Source organism: Pseudoliparis swirei, chromosome 16 (genome assembly GCF_029220125.1).
Source record: "Pseudoliparis swirei isolate HS2019 ecotype Mariana Trench chromosome 16, NWPU_hadal_v1, whole genome shotgun sequence".
NCBI lineage: Eukaryota > Metazoa > Chordata > Actinopteri > Perciformes > Liparidae > Pseudoliparis > Pseudoliparis swirei.
In genome coordinates, this window is record NC_079403.1 from 10,257,784 (window position 1) to 10,275,745 (window position 17,962).

The window sequence follows — 17,962 nt, forward strand, 5'->3', positions numbered from 1 at the left end:
CTTAATCTGTCTCTGATTGGCTAGTACTCATTGCCTCCATTGGGTGGAATATCATAGTAAACCAATCAGCAAGGATAGGTCGGACGAGACGAAATACATGAATTACCAGTCGTCTAAATTAGTCGTCATCACCAACTGCCGCGGCAGTACTTGGAAAACTACACAACACAAATTGATTGTGTTTGTGAACCAGTTTGAATACGTTATGTTACTGGATTCATTTTATTTTTACTTTGACATTTTATTTAAATTCGAGCACATATTTGGCTCAATTTGAGAAATGAACAACGTTGCCATGGTTACCAAGAACCACAAAGAAACACGTAGTCCACGTAGTCCTGAATTACATCGTCGAGGCGACATTTAGGATAGAAAAGTGTTTTTGTACTACATTACCCAGAGTCCTGTGCGATTAAACTCTATGTCTGTTTTGTTTACAGGGCTTCGTTAAGCGAGGGCTCTTTGTGATGACTTCTGCACCCTTTTAGTTGAAACAATAGCAGTGAAATTGTTGTCGTGTGTGTCCGTCGGTAGAAGAGGACACTGCAGTGACATTATAGTCGAGGTTTACTTCTGTAACGAAGCAGATGATGACATTCCCAGGTCACAATCATCACCTGTTCAGGTGGCGGGGGCTCGGCAAGAAAACATCTGCGGACAAGGTACATTTACTCTTCAGGGTTAATAATTATAGTCGGAAAGAAATAATGATGACTGCTACCTGATACAGATTGCTGAATTGCTGCTAGTAAAGGGCCGACTTTTGGACGTCCGGGAATAAAAATAAATACAAATCTACCGATTTAAGGCAATGGCTGAGCTTTTCTGTGAAATAATCTCAAACAATCTCAAACAATCTGAAATAATCTCAAACAATGCCCACAGCTCAATGTGTCAGTGAGCATGGCTGGGCATTTTAAAACAGGCACAGGTGACCATGAGACCTTTTCTGGACCCTGTGGGCTCTCTTGCAAACAGTATCAGCTTTGTTTTCTTTTCTTTTCTTCACAGTTGCTTGTGAAGAATGGTGATATTAATCAGTGGAGAAAGGTGAGAACTTATTTGCAGCTGCTGTAAATACCGGTATTTTCATGATGCACGTTGTTGTATCATTGTGAACTGAATTACTTTGGATTCTGGACAGTTTGGACTGGACAAATAAAGCAAGTGTAGGCTACTATCTCACATTGATCTGATGGATATTAACCAAGTAACCAAATATTCCATAGATTAATTGATAATGAAAATCAATTAGTTTATTTTATTTTCCTTAGCGTGTGGAGATGGCCTCCGAGTTTGCTGTATCTGAAGTCTTCCCCCAGAAGAAGCCTCGTTCAGGGACCAACAGCCGAGCTGTACCCTTGCAAAGTTCTGACCAGTTAAAAGATCATGACGACTCTTACAGTGAAGGTAGGTCAGCCCGTAACAAAATATAGTGTGTCTCTCAAGAGGCGTTACCTACATAAGAGAGTTGAGCCTTTGCAGCAGCTGCAGGCGCACAATGATATGTGCGTGGTTGCTTGCAGCTCAGGCTCTCCTCAGTGATTGGCTGAGCAGTAAATTGCGTCTGGAGCTGGAGGTGGAGGAGGAAGATGACCTGATGTGCTGCGATGAGAAGAGAAGCCCGGCTGCACTGGCTCGTCCTCAGCCTGCTGCACTTAACTACAACAACTTTGATGGTAAATAGAGTGGAAACATTTTTACCAACTAACGTTAGCTTTCTAATAAAATTATTCACGACAAATTCAAATGTTCTACTTATATAAAAATGGTGTGGTTTACATTTGACATTAAAAATCCAAATTAATAATGGGACTAATGAATTAAAGCTTGGATTTGTGGTTGAATACTTCCAAGGTTAGTCCAGATAAAATTTAAAGGAGTAGTACAACACAATATTTAGTCATTATCATTAAAATGTATTATGTTAATAATACATCAAAGTTAATAATACAGTAATGTACTCGTGATTGAATCACAAGTACATTACTGTACTACTGTTTTTCCTTTTAGAAACTCCTCAGCTGTGATATAATACTTCTTATTCACTCTCACTTGTGCAAAGATCTGTACAACTGCCTGGCCGAGGAGGAAGAGCAAAGTGCTGTTAACAGCTTCCTACAAGACCTGATGGAGCAAGAGGTGTTAGATTGTGGGGTTCTGGAGGAACTGGCGCTGGATGTTGGACAAAAGAGGAAGAAGTTCAGAGATCCAATTGTCACCATGGAAGCGCGACACCTGCAGGTATGTCACCAAAGTGAGTCTCAATTTCCTAAAGATAAGGAGAAGTGAATGCTTTGGGTTAAGAAACTGTGAAAGTTGAGTCATCCTGAATGACGGGCACCCAAATTGTGTTTCTCACTTCCACTAATTGCTCCCGATTGCCACTGAAGGTGCGAGAGAACAGAGCCCGGCAGGAGGCTGAGAGGCAGAGGCAACAGGGAGAGAGGGAGGCTCGGCGTGATGCCAGAGAGGAGGCGAAGAGGATGGAGCGAGAGGAGGAGACAACAAAGAGGCAGCAGGCACGTAGACAGGAGGATATGGTGCAGCAGGAGATGGTGACACTGCGACGTCAGATGGAGGAGAGGAGAGGCCTGGAACAGCTGGTTCGACAGAGGTATGGTATTCACAGCAACCACTGCTGAAGCGCTTAGCTTATCGCGTGGGTTCTTTGTCTGAGGGGAGGCCTGCAGGCTCAGACTGCGAAAACCCTTTGATCAAGAGAAGTAAGCCAGCTCTCTGACCCAAACTTTTATTGTGGACGTTTCATCTGGAGAGTTCATATGCTCTTGGCAAGCACAATGAAACGGCTGTGCAATCTCTCAAAAAGTGTGAACCAGGTAACTTTCATCATAAAAATCCCTTGTGAAAAGCAATTAATGGCGGTCACCATGCCAACATTAAAAAAATATTCATTCTGTAAAATCAACATGAGAGGGCAAGGCAATTGAACTCATGGAACACCTTGTGATTAGTTTCTAGTGTTTGTGTTTTTGCACAAACAAAAATATTTGTAACTAGTAAATTGGTCTCAAGGTCACCTTTTTCTAATCTTGGAACTTTTGTGGATGACTGGTCGACTAAGGTGTATATGTATGGCTGTTCCACAGGGAAAGAGAGAGAGTGGAAGGGCAAAGGGCAGCCAGAAGCCTCCAGTCAGCTCCTCCCCCTCTCACTAACCAGCGGCCGCAGGATAGAGAGCGAATTTATAAAGAACAGAAACTTCAAACCATGGTGCACATAGTCAATCTCAAGGTTGGTTGTGTTGTGAGTGTTGCAGGTTGGTATGCAAATGAATCAATGGAAATTCTCTAATTTTGTGAATCTGCATGTTTGCACGCATGTGTGCGCATGTTTTAGCGTCTGCAGAGGCATTTCTCTGGATGGTATTCAGTTGTGTTGGACCGAAGGCTACGTTTAGGGAAGGCCAAGGCCCTCTGTGACTGGAAGCGGCAGCTGAGAGCCTGGCGAGGGTGGCGGGGAGTCGTGTGGGTGGAACATCAGCAGCGAGAGGTGGTGAGAACAGAAGAGGATTTACGAGCTGAAAACAGGTAAAAACCTCATTAAGATTGTGTTAAAGGTTCTGATCACCAATCCTTGTATACATCCTGCCTTTACCCACAAATGACACAATGCTAATTAGAACCTATATTATTTTTTTTATTATGACAGTATTCCTAGAAGACCGTCACTGATCCTTTTTACCTTGACAAAGCGATAATTAATGGTTAAAAATAAAATCACATTTGTTCCCTCTTTCAGACAACGCCAGCTGGCTGTGGAGAGTGACCGAAGGCGGTTACTACGGCGATGTCTGAATGAGTGGCAGCTATGGTGTCGGATAGAGAAGGAACAACGAGAGCTTTTGGCTCTGCAGCAGGAGACCCGACGCAAGATGGCTGCCTTAATCAACGCTGCATCAACGGGCAAACTCATGTCAACAGAAACCCAAACTTTACCGGCCATTATGGCCCCAGCTGAGGCAACTAACCCACCTGAGGCCCCAGAGAAGGTGAGAGGTGCACTCACAAATCCTCATTTCATCAACAACAATGCAAAGGGATTGTCTTAACCTCTTTGTTGATGCTTCTCACTGAAAATGACCTGACAAATCACCGTTGTACACAAACATCAGCCCTGTCCTTGGAAGATGATACTTTTAAAATATATTACAAATCTCCTCTTTGCATGGCCTGAACCTTTCTTAGCCAACTAAGGAGGAACACTTATATTCCAAACTCTGGAGAGAGAGCAGTAAAGAAGGGGGTGGTGTGAATATAGGGGATGTGAAGGCATAGAGCAGACGGAAGCAAGAGGTGGAGGAGAGTGGCACAGAGCTCGAGGGACTGAAGAAATCAAGTTTGAGTTCATGGAGGATAGGTCAATAAAGAGGCCATCCTCACTATCAAGCCTTTGCTGCTTATATATATACACTACCGTTTAAAAGTTTGGGGTCACCCAGACAATTTTGTGTGTTCCATGAAAACTCACACTTTTATTTATCAAATGAATTGCAAAATGAATAGGAAATAGTCAAGGCAGACAAGGTTAGAAATAATGATTTTTATTTGAAATATTAATTTTGTTCTTCAAATTCCAGCTCAAAGGAAGGCCAATTTCATAGTTTCTTTCACCAGCTTAACTGTTTTCAGCTGTGCTAACTTAATTGCACAAGGGTGTTCAAGGGTTTTATAATCATCCGTTAGTCTTCTAAGGCGATGAGCAAACACAATGTACCATTAGAACACTGGAGTGATAGTTGATGGAAATGGGCCTCTATACACCGATGTAGATATTTCATTAAAAACCAGACATTTCCACCTAGAATAGTCATTTGCCACATTAACAATGTGTAGAGTGTATTTCTGATGAATGCAATGTTATCTTCATTGAAAAAAGCAGTGAAAAAGGACATTCTAACTTTGAACGCTGATGTATAAACATCATTATGCCTTCTCTGTAGGTGGATCACCACAGGTCAAGCACTTTAGCCCACAAAGCCTCTGCAGCACTTCAGACCCCTGTGGGTGCTGTGGCCCAGCGCACTCAGCCATGGCAGGTGACCAGGCACCATGCAGCACCGACTGCCGCTGAGCTCCATGGGGCACAGCAGAGAGGTGAGGGCGGCGGCTTCACCTCTTCAAAAAGTCCAGTGTTGCCGGGCAGCAGGTTTGAGAACAGACACGCCGTCCAGGAGCAGATCATAACACAGCAGAGGAAACTGTTGAAGGAGCAGCAAGAGAAGATTGCACAGCTGAAGGAGGAGCAGAGCGTAAAGGGTTTGGAGCTGGAAATGGAGAAAATCAGCCAGCTCACCCAGCTATCAATGCTAAGAGCATCAAGACCAAAAAGCCACAACAGTGAACTCTCAGAGCAGAGGTAGGCTCACTGCAAAATGTTGAGATGTCACAAAAACTCTAGATGTCTGTGCATCATATTCACGCTAGAACGGTTGTCTTTGTAAATAGTTAATAAACTTTTTAAAGTCACTAATAATAACAATATCTGAGTTGCCAGTTATGAGAACGATTCAAGAGTCTTATTTTCAGGTGATTATACACGTAAGAAAACACACGTAATAATATTATATTCCATTTCTGCAACTTGTCTAAATCTAAAGTCGTAGACCTTTCCTGTTCCACTATTCCAACGTGGTGTATTGGGGTAAAAGTTATTATCCTTGAATAGCTTTTCTTCTTACATCCAAGTCTCAGAGTAGATTCAAAGAAACAGCTGCAGAGGGATTTTAATGCTGCGAGAGAACAGAGGAGCGGGGGTTGTGCAAAAGTCAATAGTTGTGAAGAAGTTTATATTTTGTACATTCATAGAATGTGAATGTGCCAACAGAGATTTGAGCCTTTGTTTCTGTGCTTCTGGCTTTCACTGTTACTGCTGCAGGGCATCAAGAGTTACTGGGGAACCTGACAGTCTCTGGGCACCGCCAAGGAAAGCTGTCGCACGGCAGACATGCCCCCGTGCAATCATTACGGGTCAGTCTGCAAGGTCCTTCACTCAGAGAGCTTAAAAGCAGAGGATGAAATGCACTAATTCACACACACATACATTCATAGCATACATATATTTTCCTCCCAACAATGAATGCTGTCGTTCTTTCGTAAAGAACATTGCATGACCCCGAATCACGCCCAAGAAGAATAACATTGCTGATGTCAAAGCCTATAGGCCGATATCGGGCCACAGCAACTCCCCCCAGTTACGTGTTCAGAATATGAATCACTCATAATCGTACACATATTCACTCCTCAGACTCTATTGTACCACAGAGGAATACCTCTCAACTCACCCCTCTTTGTTTCTTTGAAGCTATGGAGGTCCGTGCACGTCAGCGCGCAGAACGAAGGATGGAAATTGAGGAACTCAAGAGAAAGAAGGACGAGGAAAAACTGGTGAGGGATTGAAAAATAAATGTTGCAGGAAGAGTAGCAAGTTTTGTCTGTAACAATATATATAATAAAAAATGTAAAAAATTAATATATTTTCAGGCTGAGATGAAAGCTGTTGAGGAGCAGAGGCAGAGGGAGGAGGAGGAGGAGAAACACAAAGCAGTGGAAAAGAAAAGGGAGGAGAAAAGGCAGGAAAGAGAGGTGAGATTCATTCTTCCTGGTTGTTTCCGATAACATTCGTTCAAATACAGGAAGCAGTAACACTGACCGACATGTAGCAGGTCTGTACTAATGTCACATATTCCTTGTGTCTGTGCAGAGGGAAGAGGAGAAACAGAGGCAACAGGAGCTAATGAAGCTGGCCCGTCAACACCATCGCAGAAACCTGCTGCTGCGGCGAGGCCTGGCGCCATGGAAACGTCTCATTCAGATCAGACAAGCCAACATACAGGTGAACCACCTGTCTTGTCATTTCAGCGGTCAGCTATAGCAACATAGGGAGTATATTCAGTCCTCCAACTGAGGAGGAACATTTGGTTCTGGCCTTTACTTTGAACAGGGAGCTGTGCAAGGAGAGCTTCAGGCTTCACATCAACACACATGCTCCTAAAAACGAATTGCAATAAGCAAAAGGACATTCTGACCTACAAAGGTACCAAGTCCGGGGAAACACGTGGATTTGAATTTAAGAAAAAGACCAAAAAACTGGTTACGGACCGGCTTGCACAGTACTGTGTGTCAGCATTGTGTGTCAGCATTAAAAGTAAATGTGTGTCCTTGAAATGTTTTTTACAATTCTAATTAAATTTGATCAAACTTGTGGCTGAAAGTCTTTCATGACTTACGGACCGCTTGTGGACAGAATGATTCCCAATTGTCTCACATTAAAAATATACATTTTTTTCTCCATACAACAAGGATTATAAAGACTAATCTCTTTTAAATTTGAGTGATTCAAAAAGGATTATGTACGTGCTTTCATATTTCAGTCGTCTTAACTAAAGCTCAGATCTTTTCGTTAATTAGACGGTGGCATAAATAACTTTTTTTAAATCCCATATTCATCTTTATCTATTTTTTTGGCTGATTTATGTCTTGATATTTTCTTGATTTATGTCCCCAGGCCAAGGGCAAAGCTCCACATAAACCCACCACCTAATTACACACATAGAGTATACTCTTCTGGACCTGCACACGTATATCAAGGCAGAGGGAGGAAAAAATCCAAGCTAAAGAATATAACAACTTTGTCGCTGCATCCTCTCATTCTCTTTTTATTCTCTTATTACATTATTTCATCTTCCAAAAAGTTCCTCACTGGACACAAAATGAATGTGTGTGCAGACATGTTTCACAGATGGATAGATATAAAATCTATTTGTTAAACCTGGCACGTATGATATGAGTTTGGATGCACTTATCAGCGTGCATCAACACTTTTCTTTTCAATCCTTGCCAGCTGGCCGAGCGTCATCACAATGTCTCCGTCCTGAGGCGGTGCACACGAGGCTGGCAGCAATCAGCAAGAGAGTCCCTGTCGGAGAAGGAAGCTTTTGCTGACCAACTGCACCAGCACTTTTTGCTTCGGAGGAGCTTAAGCTGCTGGAAAAGAGTGTGTATACACACACACACAATCAGGATTGCAGTCTGCCCATCTTCAGCCACAGGCTTGGAGCAACACCTTTTACTAATCTTCTCCTGTACCTGCACTAAATCATGTTTTCAGGGGGCCCAGTCTTTAAAAAAAAAAGATTTAATAACATTTTCTCGGTGCTGTCCTCGTCACTCAAACTAACTTTCAATTGTTCCGTTGTGGATTTTTGCTGCTATAAATGCAGTAAAAATCCATCCATCTCTGAGGATGTGTTGAATGTTTCAGCTTAAAGACTGGCGGATGATTCAAGAGGAGAGAGCCAAGCGTTTCTATCGCACTCGCACTCTGAGGAGGTTTCTGCTGGCACTCCTTGACCATGTGACCCAGGAGAGGCTGGACAGTCAGGAGCTCGCTCAGGAGCACAACAACAGGTCTGCTACCCATGGCTCTCCCATATGTTCACTGTGTCAAATTCAATTTCAAAGCATGCTCGATTACAAATCAAAATGTTTTATCAGCGCAGTTTGGTTACACAAAAAAACATTTGTATCAAACCCTTTTTTATATTTGTATCTGTTTTGACATTTTTAAGGAAGCCATGTCTTTCGAGATTGACTTGCAATAAAGATGGTTAATTCAGAAACAAATAATGCAGAATATGATAACGGTATTGGAGCAGATGCAATCGTTTACATTTACCAATATCTTTTCCACTGCATATGCATCGATTATAAACACCATCATCTCTAACTCCAGTGATGTGCCTCAAATCTGTTCATTCTAAATGTCTCTTTATATCACGTTTAATGTCATTCGGGTTTTGCCGCTTAAGCAGAAACTTCAATATAGTTAAACTAGCATTTATAGACTGAAAAAAAAGAAAATAGCATTTTCAACAATAATACTCTTATTCCAGCCAATAGTTGGAGACATTTACCCTTGAGCCAAGTTTGCTAGTGACCAGTCAGTGAGTGAGTGGGCACTTAATTTGCATTTAATTACTTTTGCAGGATTACTTCCTCCAAATGTTACTTATAAATCAGCAAAAATATGTGGTTTGTATTATGCTGAGTAACAGCATTATTATTCAGTCCTGTTTTCCATCATGGAAAAAGTTATGGTTTCTGTAGCACTGCTCTAACTCAATGATTCCACCGTCATTGACTCAGAAAGCGAGTGTTTTTCAGCTTCTCAGGTGAGGTCAGCGAAACCCACCGGCTGCCATGGTTAATAGGCCCCCGGTGACATCATGTGAAAACTCATTTGGTTTTGTCACCGCGTCTGTCCCTATAATGCAGTTTCTTATTGCTTTGTTCCCATCTGTCCCTCCACCTGCCTGCTCTTCAGACGGGTGCTGCGGCGATGTTTGCTGGCCTGGAGGCAGCTTCCCTGTTTGCTGCGCAAGGAAAGAGCGAAGGAGGCGCGGCGGGAGAAGCTGGGGCGGAGGGTGGCTGAGGTTCTGCCGGATTTCGGCTCCTACCCGCTGTCAAGCCTCTGGGAGAAGCCGACACTGTCGGGGAAAGACTCGCACACAAACATCTCAACAACTCTGGAGGATACGCATACGAAGACAAAATGAATACACATATCTCAACATTATATTTATAAAAATAAATACATGAATTTCATACAAACACAACTCGACCAATACAACTTTTAGAATTTCCGAAAACAAATAAAACCTTTTAAACCCTTTGAGAAAATCTCTTTCGAAAAATCAGCGATAGTGGAAAGCTAACTTCTCAATAAACCAATAAATTACATTTTTGGTTTATTTGCTTTTAATTAATTCAGAAATCCATTTGAACCAGCTAAGAGAATAAAAGTAACTACTAATATATTCATGGCTGTCCGATCATTCATTATGTTAAATGCAATGACAAACTAGAACCTTGATTGTCTGATTATGTGGCATTTCATTCATCAGTGATAAATAATCCATGACACTCACAAGGTCAAGTTAGGTACCCTCCTTTGTAAAACACTGCAGGTAAGTGAGAGGCAATCTTTAAAATGATGTGTCTTGCCTCCTGCCATGGCCCTGCTGAGCAACTATTCTCACATTGTTCTTGTTTGTCATCGCCCAGCAAGGCACTAGAATGTAGAGGAGACATTAAAACAATGTTCAAGTCCAGAGAAGATAGTCAGTGTGACGGATACGGTGATATTAGTTTGGCAGGGAGACTCGTGGAAAAAGATTAAAAGGTCAATATGAGTGTGCACAGCTGCATGGAGGAGATGCCAGTTGTGGGTGACATTAATGGCAGTGAATGTATCCTACTGTAGCTTTTGTGTCAAGTCAGAGCAACTCAATAACTGTAACCCAGTGATACAAGTAAGTTGCTGCAAGCAGAAGAGGACATTGTAGTGAAAAGAGCCATGCTGCCATCCAGTGGACTTGAACAGGAACAGCAACCATGAGATCCAAACGAGTGTTTTCAAATCAGGGCTGGCAAACGGTCTCTGACACCAGGTCTGCTGGGACGGGCGATGGGGGATTCAGCTTTTCTCCCATGGTCATGAACTCTCCCCAGTTGCCAAGGAAACCTTGAGAGTAGACACCCGTGTCCACGACGAGTCCCCAGTAGGTGCTGCGAGCGGTTTTCTCTCTCAGGGCCGTGCGTGCCTCGCGCTCGGTTACGTTGTAGCTGACGTTGATGACCTGCACCATCAGCAGGTGGAGCAGCCCACAGGTCACGATGCTGCTGTACCACGCACAGGTGAAGCAAAGTGCAGTGCTGAAACACAGGCATGAGAAAATATGCTCAATGGAAAATACTCCAAAAGTTTTGTGATTATTAAGTTCTTGTTACCGATTTATTTTTGTTTACTAGCATCGAGGACCCAAAATAGAAATATATAATTTCTTTCCCTTTTGCTTAATCTTGTCCGTTTGTTATTTTGTCATGTGACTCGGTGCCAGTAGACAACGGTGGTTGTCAGAGTTTTTGTTGTGTTGAAGTACAGAAAGTATAGCTCAGTGTTATCCAAAAGATTTTAATGCCGTGGCTGAATGTTTAGCCGATTTTTAACGCAAAATTTTGGAACAAGACTTATCCACGCAAAACCCACAATAACAGATCAGAAGTGAAACCTGGCCTGAGAACAATAACAATGAATGGACAACTGAAACACACCAATTTGTCTATTTTTTGGACTCATCTCATCAGAATAAGGAGGCTTCAGATTCAGGAACATAGTAACTTTGAGAGACTATAAAGTGAAAGTCATCAGTGAGTCTAGGCTCTCAGTACCTGTACTGGTTGTAGACCCCCGGGCAGTAGAGCAGGGCGGTGAAGAGGTGTTGACTGGGACAAACACTCTGCAGCACCAGGATGATACCACACAGAGACGTCAACAGGAAGAAGACAAGCATAAGCAGGAAGCTGCGGTGATTGGTCTGCCCCACACAGCTGTTTATCCTACCCGGGCGCCGGCGGAGGGGACGCACAAGTACACAGGGAGGCAGACAAAACATCGTACTGAGACCACAGGGTTACATTACACTACACACATGCAGGAGCACACACGCAAGTGAACGAGCGGATGATAGCAAAGAACTGTTCACTTGTAGCTGTGAATGTTATTAGTTGGTGATGCTGGCTCGACAGAAGAACATACATATTTGTGCCATGTGTGATCAGGACAAACACTCATTCAGCCTGAGATGATTGCCTAACCTGTAAAGGAAGACTTAAGGGCATTGTTTATGATTTATTGAATAGTTTGTGTAGAAAAGAGGAGAAGACCAACAACTTCAGTGTTTGAGATGTGAGACAAAGTGGAAGGAACAGTGATGACGGGTCGAGTGAGAGGCATGTTAATGGCACTCACCAGACACAGTGGTGGTCGAGACGCAGCACGCAGACGCCACAGATCCGACAATGTCCCGCCCTCGGGGGCCGCACCATCCTGCACACCGGACACCAGTTCCTTCGACCGCTTTCCTTCAGCTCCGCCCCCGCATGCTCCGACGACCCCGCCCGGTTGTCTTCGGTCATGGTCACGTCCACCCTCCCCCCGTTGATGGCAGGGTCTCTGTCCGGCAGAGAGCTGTAATACGTCACCCTGCTGTGGACGGCCTCTTGGTTCGGTCGCACAATGCCGAGTTCCCTCTTGGTGTGGACGAGGGCGGCCAGGGTGAGTACGACCCCGACGGTCACCACGGCCAGCTGGACCAGACCAATATCCCCATTGGGAAGCGCCTCAGTGATGAACAAGTAGTACATGTATGCCAGGGAGAAGAGGGCCAGGCTGAGGAAGAAGAGGGTCCGTCCTTTCTTGCGGTGGGTGAAGTAGTAGTACCACAGCACCAGGCCGGGCAGAGCTGTCAGGACCACCATGCCGACCAGGAAGTGGAGAGCAGCGACGTGCAGAAGGACCGGCAGGAGAATAAGAGGAGGGATGATGGTCAGATCCACTTTTCGGGCTCCACCCCATAGCCAGGGCAAACGAATCCGGTCTGTGACGACTGCAGTCACATGTGACAGGGATTCAGGTCTCTGAGACTCCCTCTTTAGAAACCTGAGAGAGTAACACGTGAAAGAGTTATACTTCTGCAAGCAATATGTTTGAAAGATAAGATTAATGTCTGATCAGAAGTGTGTTATGTTAACTTTGGTTGTCCACCTCCAATGAAAAGCAAAGCACAGCTTCTTCTCTAAACTTTGTATCCTCAAGAGAGTCTGTCAGACGAACTGTAGGGAATACTACCACCCCCAGCAGCGCAATAGAGTGATCAGCAGACAGATTTATTTTCTTCTAAATAAAATAACATGACTTCATTCTCATCTTCTCAGAGAACACAGATATGTGGAATAGGATTTGAATGTGCAAAAGGTTTTTATTTTTTAAATCGGCAGAAATTGTTCTGAAACACATTGACACGCTATTAAAGTCCAGGGGTTTATGAACTAATAATATAACAGAATAATAAATCATCATAATAAAAAACAAGATTAATATTCAGGGGATTAGTTGATGGGAGGCAGTAAGGGACCTGGATTATAGATATACAAAATCATGTCACTAATGTTTTCTTTGCCACAAACACATCGGCACTAACAGCATACGACCACAGCACTGACACTTTATTTGCTTGCGCAATCCACTTTTTCCATCGATCCCAGCGTGGCGGGCAGAGATCAGACGAACACATCAACAACAGTGGAGCCGCTACTACGGAGGCAGCAGAAAAACATCGAAGGAACAGACCTTTTGTCTGGCGAAAACATGGCTGACCCCGCTGGTGGATCGGAGTCATATATGCGCCCAAGTCTCTCTTTTTTCCGCAGACAGAAGCGGAAGTCTGGTAAATCTAAGGGTGGAGGGGTTTGCTTCAGCGAACAACAAACAGTGCGACCCCCAAGAACCAGACTCTTTCGTTCCTCCTTCGTTGCCCCTGAACGGAACACATCCATCTCTACATCCTCCATCGGAGTTCAGCTCGGTCATCACCACAGCCGTCTACACCACACCACGCGGAGGACACCGGCGTAGCACTATCTACATGATATGTTATATGGGCATCAATCAACCCGAGTACTGTGGTGGTGGCTGGGGACTTAATAGGCTAACATTACGTGTGCTACCAGAGGGAAAGAACGTTGGACCACTGCTATACGCCATTCAGAGAGGGCTGGCTGCTCTCTCTCTCCTCCGGGAAAATCAGACCATGCCGCCATTTTCTGCTTCGGGTACCAAACAAAAGATCGCGAAGCGTAGTGAGCGGAGAGTAAGAGGCTGAGCTACAGGGCGCTTGCGTCGTCGTGCGACAGGACATGATCCCAATCCAGTTCCAGCCGTCAGCGAGTTGAAGTAGCAATGAGCCTCAAGCCTTATTAACACGACACCCTCCCCACGGTAAAGTTAGGGTCTTTTTCCAAAAAAAGCGGGTTGATAGATCCATCCGTGAAGCTGTGAACGCCGTGCTGCCCCCTATAACCGGGTCTTGTATCCGGCAACATGGGAGGCAGCAGTAGGCAGCGTCTATGGACTGAGGAAGGGCGGTGAAGGAAGCCAAAAGGAGGTGTGACGATGGAGGATGGGCAGCGAGCGACACCAGGCGCCTGGCAGGGCCTACGCACTATCACAGACTACCAGAGCAGACCCAGCCCAGGTGAGGTGAGTGCCGACCCTTCGGCGGACGACGACTGAACTTATTTATGCGGTTTTGAGAGGCAACAACAAACAGCTCGCTGCTAACAACAAACACAACAACAAATGCGATGAGGCCGAGGTGAGTTCTGAACACACACATGAACACTGACCGTGACCAGTGTGAGAGGGAGTGAGGAGGGCTCTGTTGAGGTGAGCTGCAGGTCTGCTGGTCAGATGTACTGCACGACTGACCTGTGCTAAGCAGCTCCAGTGTTATGACTACCGACCGTGGCCCTCACCCTCGGTGGGTCAAAAAATGCTGAGCTGATAAAGGACTACATCTGCGCCTTCCTCCTCCTGCTGTCTCCCAGGTGCTGCACACCACTCTCTCATCTGGACAGCCAGGGGGGGGGGGTGAGACTGCTGTTCATTGATTATAGTTCAGCTTTCAACACCATCCCTCCTGGCCTGACTGCAAGCTGACACCCCTGTGTGCTTGATCCTGGGACTTCCTGACCCCAGGCCACAGGTGGTCAGGGTGGCAGACACACCTCAAACCCCCCCCCTGAACACACAGGATCCCCAGGGTTCCCCTCCCCCTCCCTGTACTACCCTGTACACCTGATCTCCGACAACGGCGAGAAGGCCTACCTGGAGGAAGTTGCTGATCTGTCACTCTGGTGCCAGGACAACAGCCTCATCATGAAAAACTTAGGAGGGTACAACAACAGAGGACGGTACACCACTGGGGATTTAGACTACTGTGGAGAGAGGGTGGCGGTATAAATAATACCTGTCGTCCATCAGGATCTGACACTGGTGAGAAGGGGCAGCAGCGCCCTACCCACCTCAGGCAGCTGAGGAATTAAAAGTTTCCCAGATCCTTCCCAGTCTTTCTACTCTGGAGCTGAGGCGTCCTGAGGAAGCACATCACAGCCTGGTTTGGCAACTGCTCGCTCAGGAGAGGAAGGCTGCAGAGAGAGTAGTGTTCGGCTGAGCAGCAACTAACTATCCCACCCTGCCAGGACTTGTACCAGGGGGCAGCAGAACCAGGAGAGCAGAACCAGAGCAGGATCATCACCCACCCAACAACAGACTGTTTCAGCTGCTGCGGTCAGGCAGGCGCCTCCGTGATCGCTTGCAAGAACAGAGAGACTGGCGGAGTTCTTTTCTCAGGCCATCAGGACTGTGAAACTCCACCTCACCAGGACCCCCACCACACAGACCACACCTGCCTCACACACACACACACACACACACACACACACAATATTGTGTTGTTTTTATTGTAAATAGTGTGTACTTGTTGCCTGCACACATTCCTGCATTGCCACTTATTTCACTGCACACCCTGTGTCTTGAAGGTACTATTTTTCTGCACCAAGCAATTTATTAAAATGGCTCACTTAAAAAAGGAAAAATCTTGGTAAAAATGGCTTTGAAACCCCGAAACACAGGTAGGAGACTGCTGACAATAGATTATGGCAGAAATGAAGCGTGCAAGCCAACATAACGTTAGGGTGAGGGGTTCATTCGATACACAGATTATTTTAGCCAATTTGACTCTAATTGGTAATGTACCATCAAAGAACTAGTGTAGGTAGTGCCTAATTAATGTATTCATATACTATTCAGTGGATAGTTTCATGTTATATTACTATATTCTATCTGGGTCATAATCATTATGATACAGTATATATTGTTTGCTATAATCAAAAACAGAGTGAGAAATCAAATGGAAGTTAATGCCTTTGCTTTGTCGTGACCCCTTATTATTTTGGAGACAATGCAAAAGACAGTAACTTCTAAATACATGTCAACGGTAAATTTTGAGAAAAATTAAGTATTGACACCTTTAGAATATTATGCCCACAATGATTTTCGCTGGACACCAAAACACCTGTAAAGTGATGTTCCTCAGTCCTCCACTCACCGGTCACAGGCGTCGTCCAGGTCCTCACAGTCACAGCAGCAGGCTCCCACATGGCTGCGCTCTCCGAGTCTGTTCACATACTCGCAGCAGCACAGCGTCGCCTCCTCCTCCTCCAGCCCCTTGTTGGCTCGCTTCTTCATGACGGGCAGCCTAGCAGCCTATGAGATTAAAATAATAAAAAAGGGTGTACGAATTAACATTTATGTTACAGATTAAATGAGATTCAGAAAGTGGCAGATAAGAGATGTGAAGACTAAGACAATAACTGTAACTACTGTAAAAGCCAAGTGTCCTCTGCACACAGCAGCATAAAAGCCATTGGTCTGCGTTTTAGATGTTGGAGTGGTTCCAAACAGATTTCCATCACACAACCTGCTCATTTGACCCTACCCAGTCCACCATATTTAAATGTGTCACCTCTAAGGGCTTGAATTGGTTTTTTTTTGAGTGCTGTTACTGGATCAACATCACTGTTATTGGATCAATCACAAACAGCCTAGAATACAATAAAAAGTAAAATTAATAAAAGTAAAAAAATTGAAAAAGTAATGAAAAAGTAAAAAAGCAATTAATAAGTAAAAAGGTAATAAATGTAAAAAAGTATTGAAAAAATAAAATAAAAAGTAATACAATATTTATTTTTTTAAGTAAAAAAGTAATAAATATATAAAAAAGTAATAAAAAGTTAAAAAGTAATGAAAAAGTAAAAAATTAATAAAAAGTAATACAAAAGTAAAGTCGGAAAAAGTAAAAAATAAGTTTAAAAAATAAAAAGTTAAGTAATAAAAAGTACACACAATAACAAAAAGGTGTCAAAGTAAAAAAGTCAAATGTTATGAAAAAGTAAAAAGGTAATAAAAACGTACTAAAGTAAAAAAGTAATAAAAAGTAATAAAATAAAATAAAGGAATAAATATGTAAAAAAATTATACAAAGTAATAAAAAAAGGAGATAAGTCCTAAAAAGGTAAAAAAAATAAGTTTAGAATATAAAAAATAATAAAAAAGTAAAGTAATAAAAAGTAGAGAGCAAGATGGGATAAATCCTCCCGCTCACTTAAACCTCTCTCTGGGGGGGGGGGGGATCTGGCTCTGTTGAATGAACCTCTGATTAGCAACAAATCAAAGTGTAGCATCACATTATATTATTAATTGATCTGAGAAGCAGTCAAAATGACATCAGGCTAAGTAATAGTCCTTCCAGGTGTTGGTGGTGTAACGGAGCGTTCTGGATTTGTGTGTGAGATGCACTACCGAGTCGGGAGATCAGGTGTGTCTTTCAGCCCACGGCATCACTCTTTATTTATTTGTTCCCCCAAGTCCCATTACCTTTTCTCTCTACGGCAAGCCCCAAATGGACATATCATCTGCAATACCAAAACACATGAGACAGTCTGTTACAGTGGGATTAAGGCTGGGGACGCATCCCTCAATGCGTGAGACTTGAGAGCCCTGGGTGTTACAGTTGCACTTGGCTTTGTTTTTCTTTCACTGAACATATCCTGGAGTTCTCGGTTCATCGGTACCAGCTGACCCACATTTCCCCTCGTGCATGTCAACTAGAACCCTGTAAAGATACATCCGACCCGATTAATCACGGCTTCCACGTGGAGCCACAGAACCACAACACAAGCTGAAACACAGCCTAGCAAACCTGACCGAAGATCTGCTACATGCCGAAGCTTTCGAGTAGAGTCGAATCTCGACTCAAGCGGTTTCCTCCTCGTCGAAGCGTCTCACCGGAAGTCTTCAGCGGCTGACATATCCGGTGTTTCTCGGAAGTCTTCAGGACAATGGTCTGATAAACCGGTCTGGGTTCACGGGTCCGGGGTCTCGACGGGGATCTCGTCCCAGTTCGGGATCGCTGTACCGGGCATCCAATTTTGATACGCGCTAACAAGGATGACGTCCTGTGGCTCCGCCCCCAAACAGA

The 17,962-nt window shown here is 44.1% G+C and overlaps 2 protein-coding genes across 8 annotated transcripts; one reads left to right on the forward strand and one right to left on the reverse strand.

The window, feature by feature from the left end:
- The first annotated feature begins 344 nt into the window (after positions 1-344).
- On the forward strand, positions 345-9,838 carry ccdc191 (coiled-coil domain containing 191). 3 transcript variants are annotated; one of them, XM_056434394.1, is made up of 17 exons: positions 345-662; positions 1,012-1,050; positions 1,275-1,410; positions 1,527-1,679; positions 2,066-2,244; positions 2,394-2,617; positions 3,111-3,255; positions 3,361-3,551; positions 3,763-4,012; positions 4,964-5,379; positions 5,899-5,990; positions 6,325-6,407; positions 6,504-6,605; positions 6,724-6,855; positions 7,864-8,016; positions 8,284-8,429; positions 9,346-9,838. In XM_056434394.1, exons 1-17 carry the CDS (start codon positions 588-590, stop codon positions 9,575-9,577), a joined length of 2,748 nt encoding a protein of 915 aa, XP_056290369.1. In that variant the 5' UTR covers positions 345-587; the 3' UTR covers positions 9,578-9,838. The 3 variants fall into 3 exon arrangements, with proteins under 3 accessions (XP_056290369.1, XP_056290370.1, XP_056290371.1); XM_056434395.1 differs by having other exon boundaries at positions 3,370-3,551; XM_056434396.1 differs by lacking the exons at positions 345-662; positions 1,012-1,050; positions 1,275-1,410; positions 1,527-1,679 and having other exon boundaries at positions 2,084-2,257.
- zdhhc23b (zinc finger DHHC-type palmitoyltransferase 23b) lies at positions 9,589-17,916 on the reverse strand. Of its 5 annotated transcripts, none has more exons than XM_056434401.1 (6): positions 17,770-17,916; positions 17,359-17,396; positions 16,031-16,188; positions 11,833-12,522; positions 11,253-11,420; positions 9,589-10,736 (listed from the first exon to the last, which is right to left on the reverse strand). In XM_056434401.1, the coding sequence occupies exons 3-6, from the start codon at positions 16,168-16,170 to the stop codon at positions 10,442-10,444; spliced, it is 1,293 nt and encodes a 430-aa protein (XP_056290376.1). In that variant the 5' UTR covers positions 16,171-16,188; positions 17,359-17,396; positions 17,770-17,916; the 3' UTR covers positions 9,589-10,441. The 5 variants fall into 5 exon arrangements, with proteins under 5 accessions (XP_056290376.1, XP_056290373.1, XP_056290372.1 ...); XM_056434398.1 differs by having other exon boundaries at positions 17,684-17,916; XM_056434397.1 differs by having other exon boundaries at positions 17,359-17,596; positions 17,684-17,916.
- Positions 17,917-17,962: the final 46 nt, after the last annotated feature.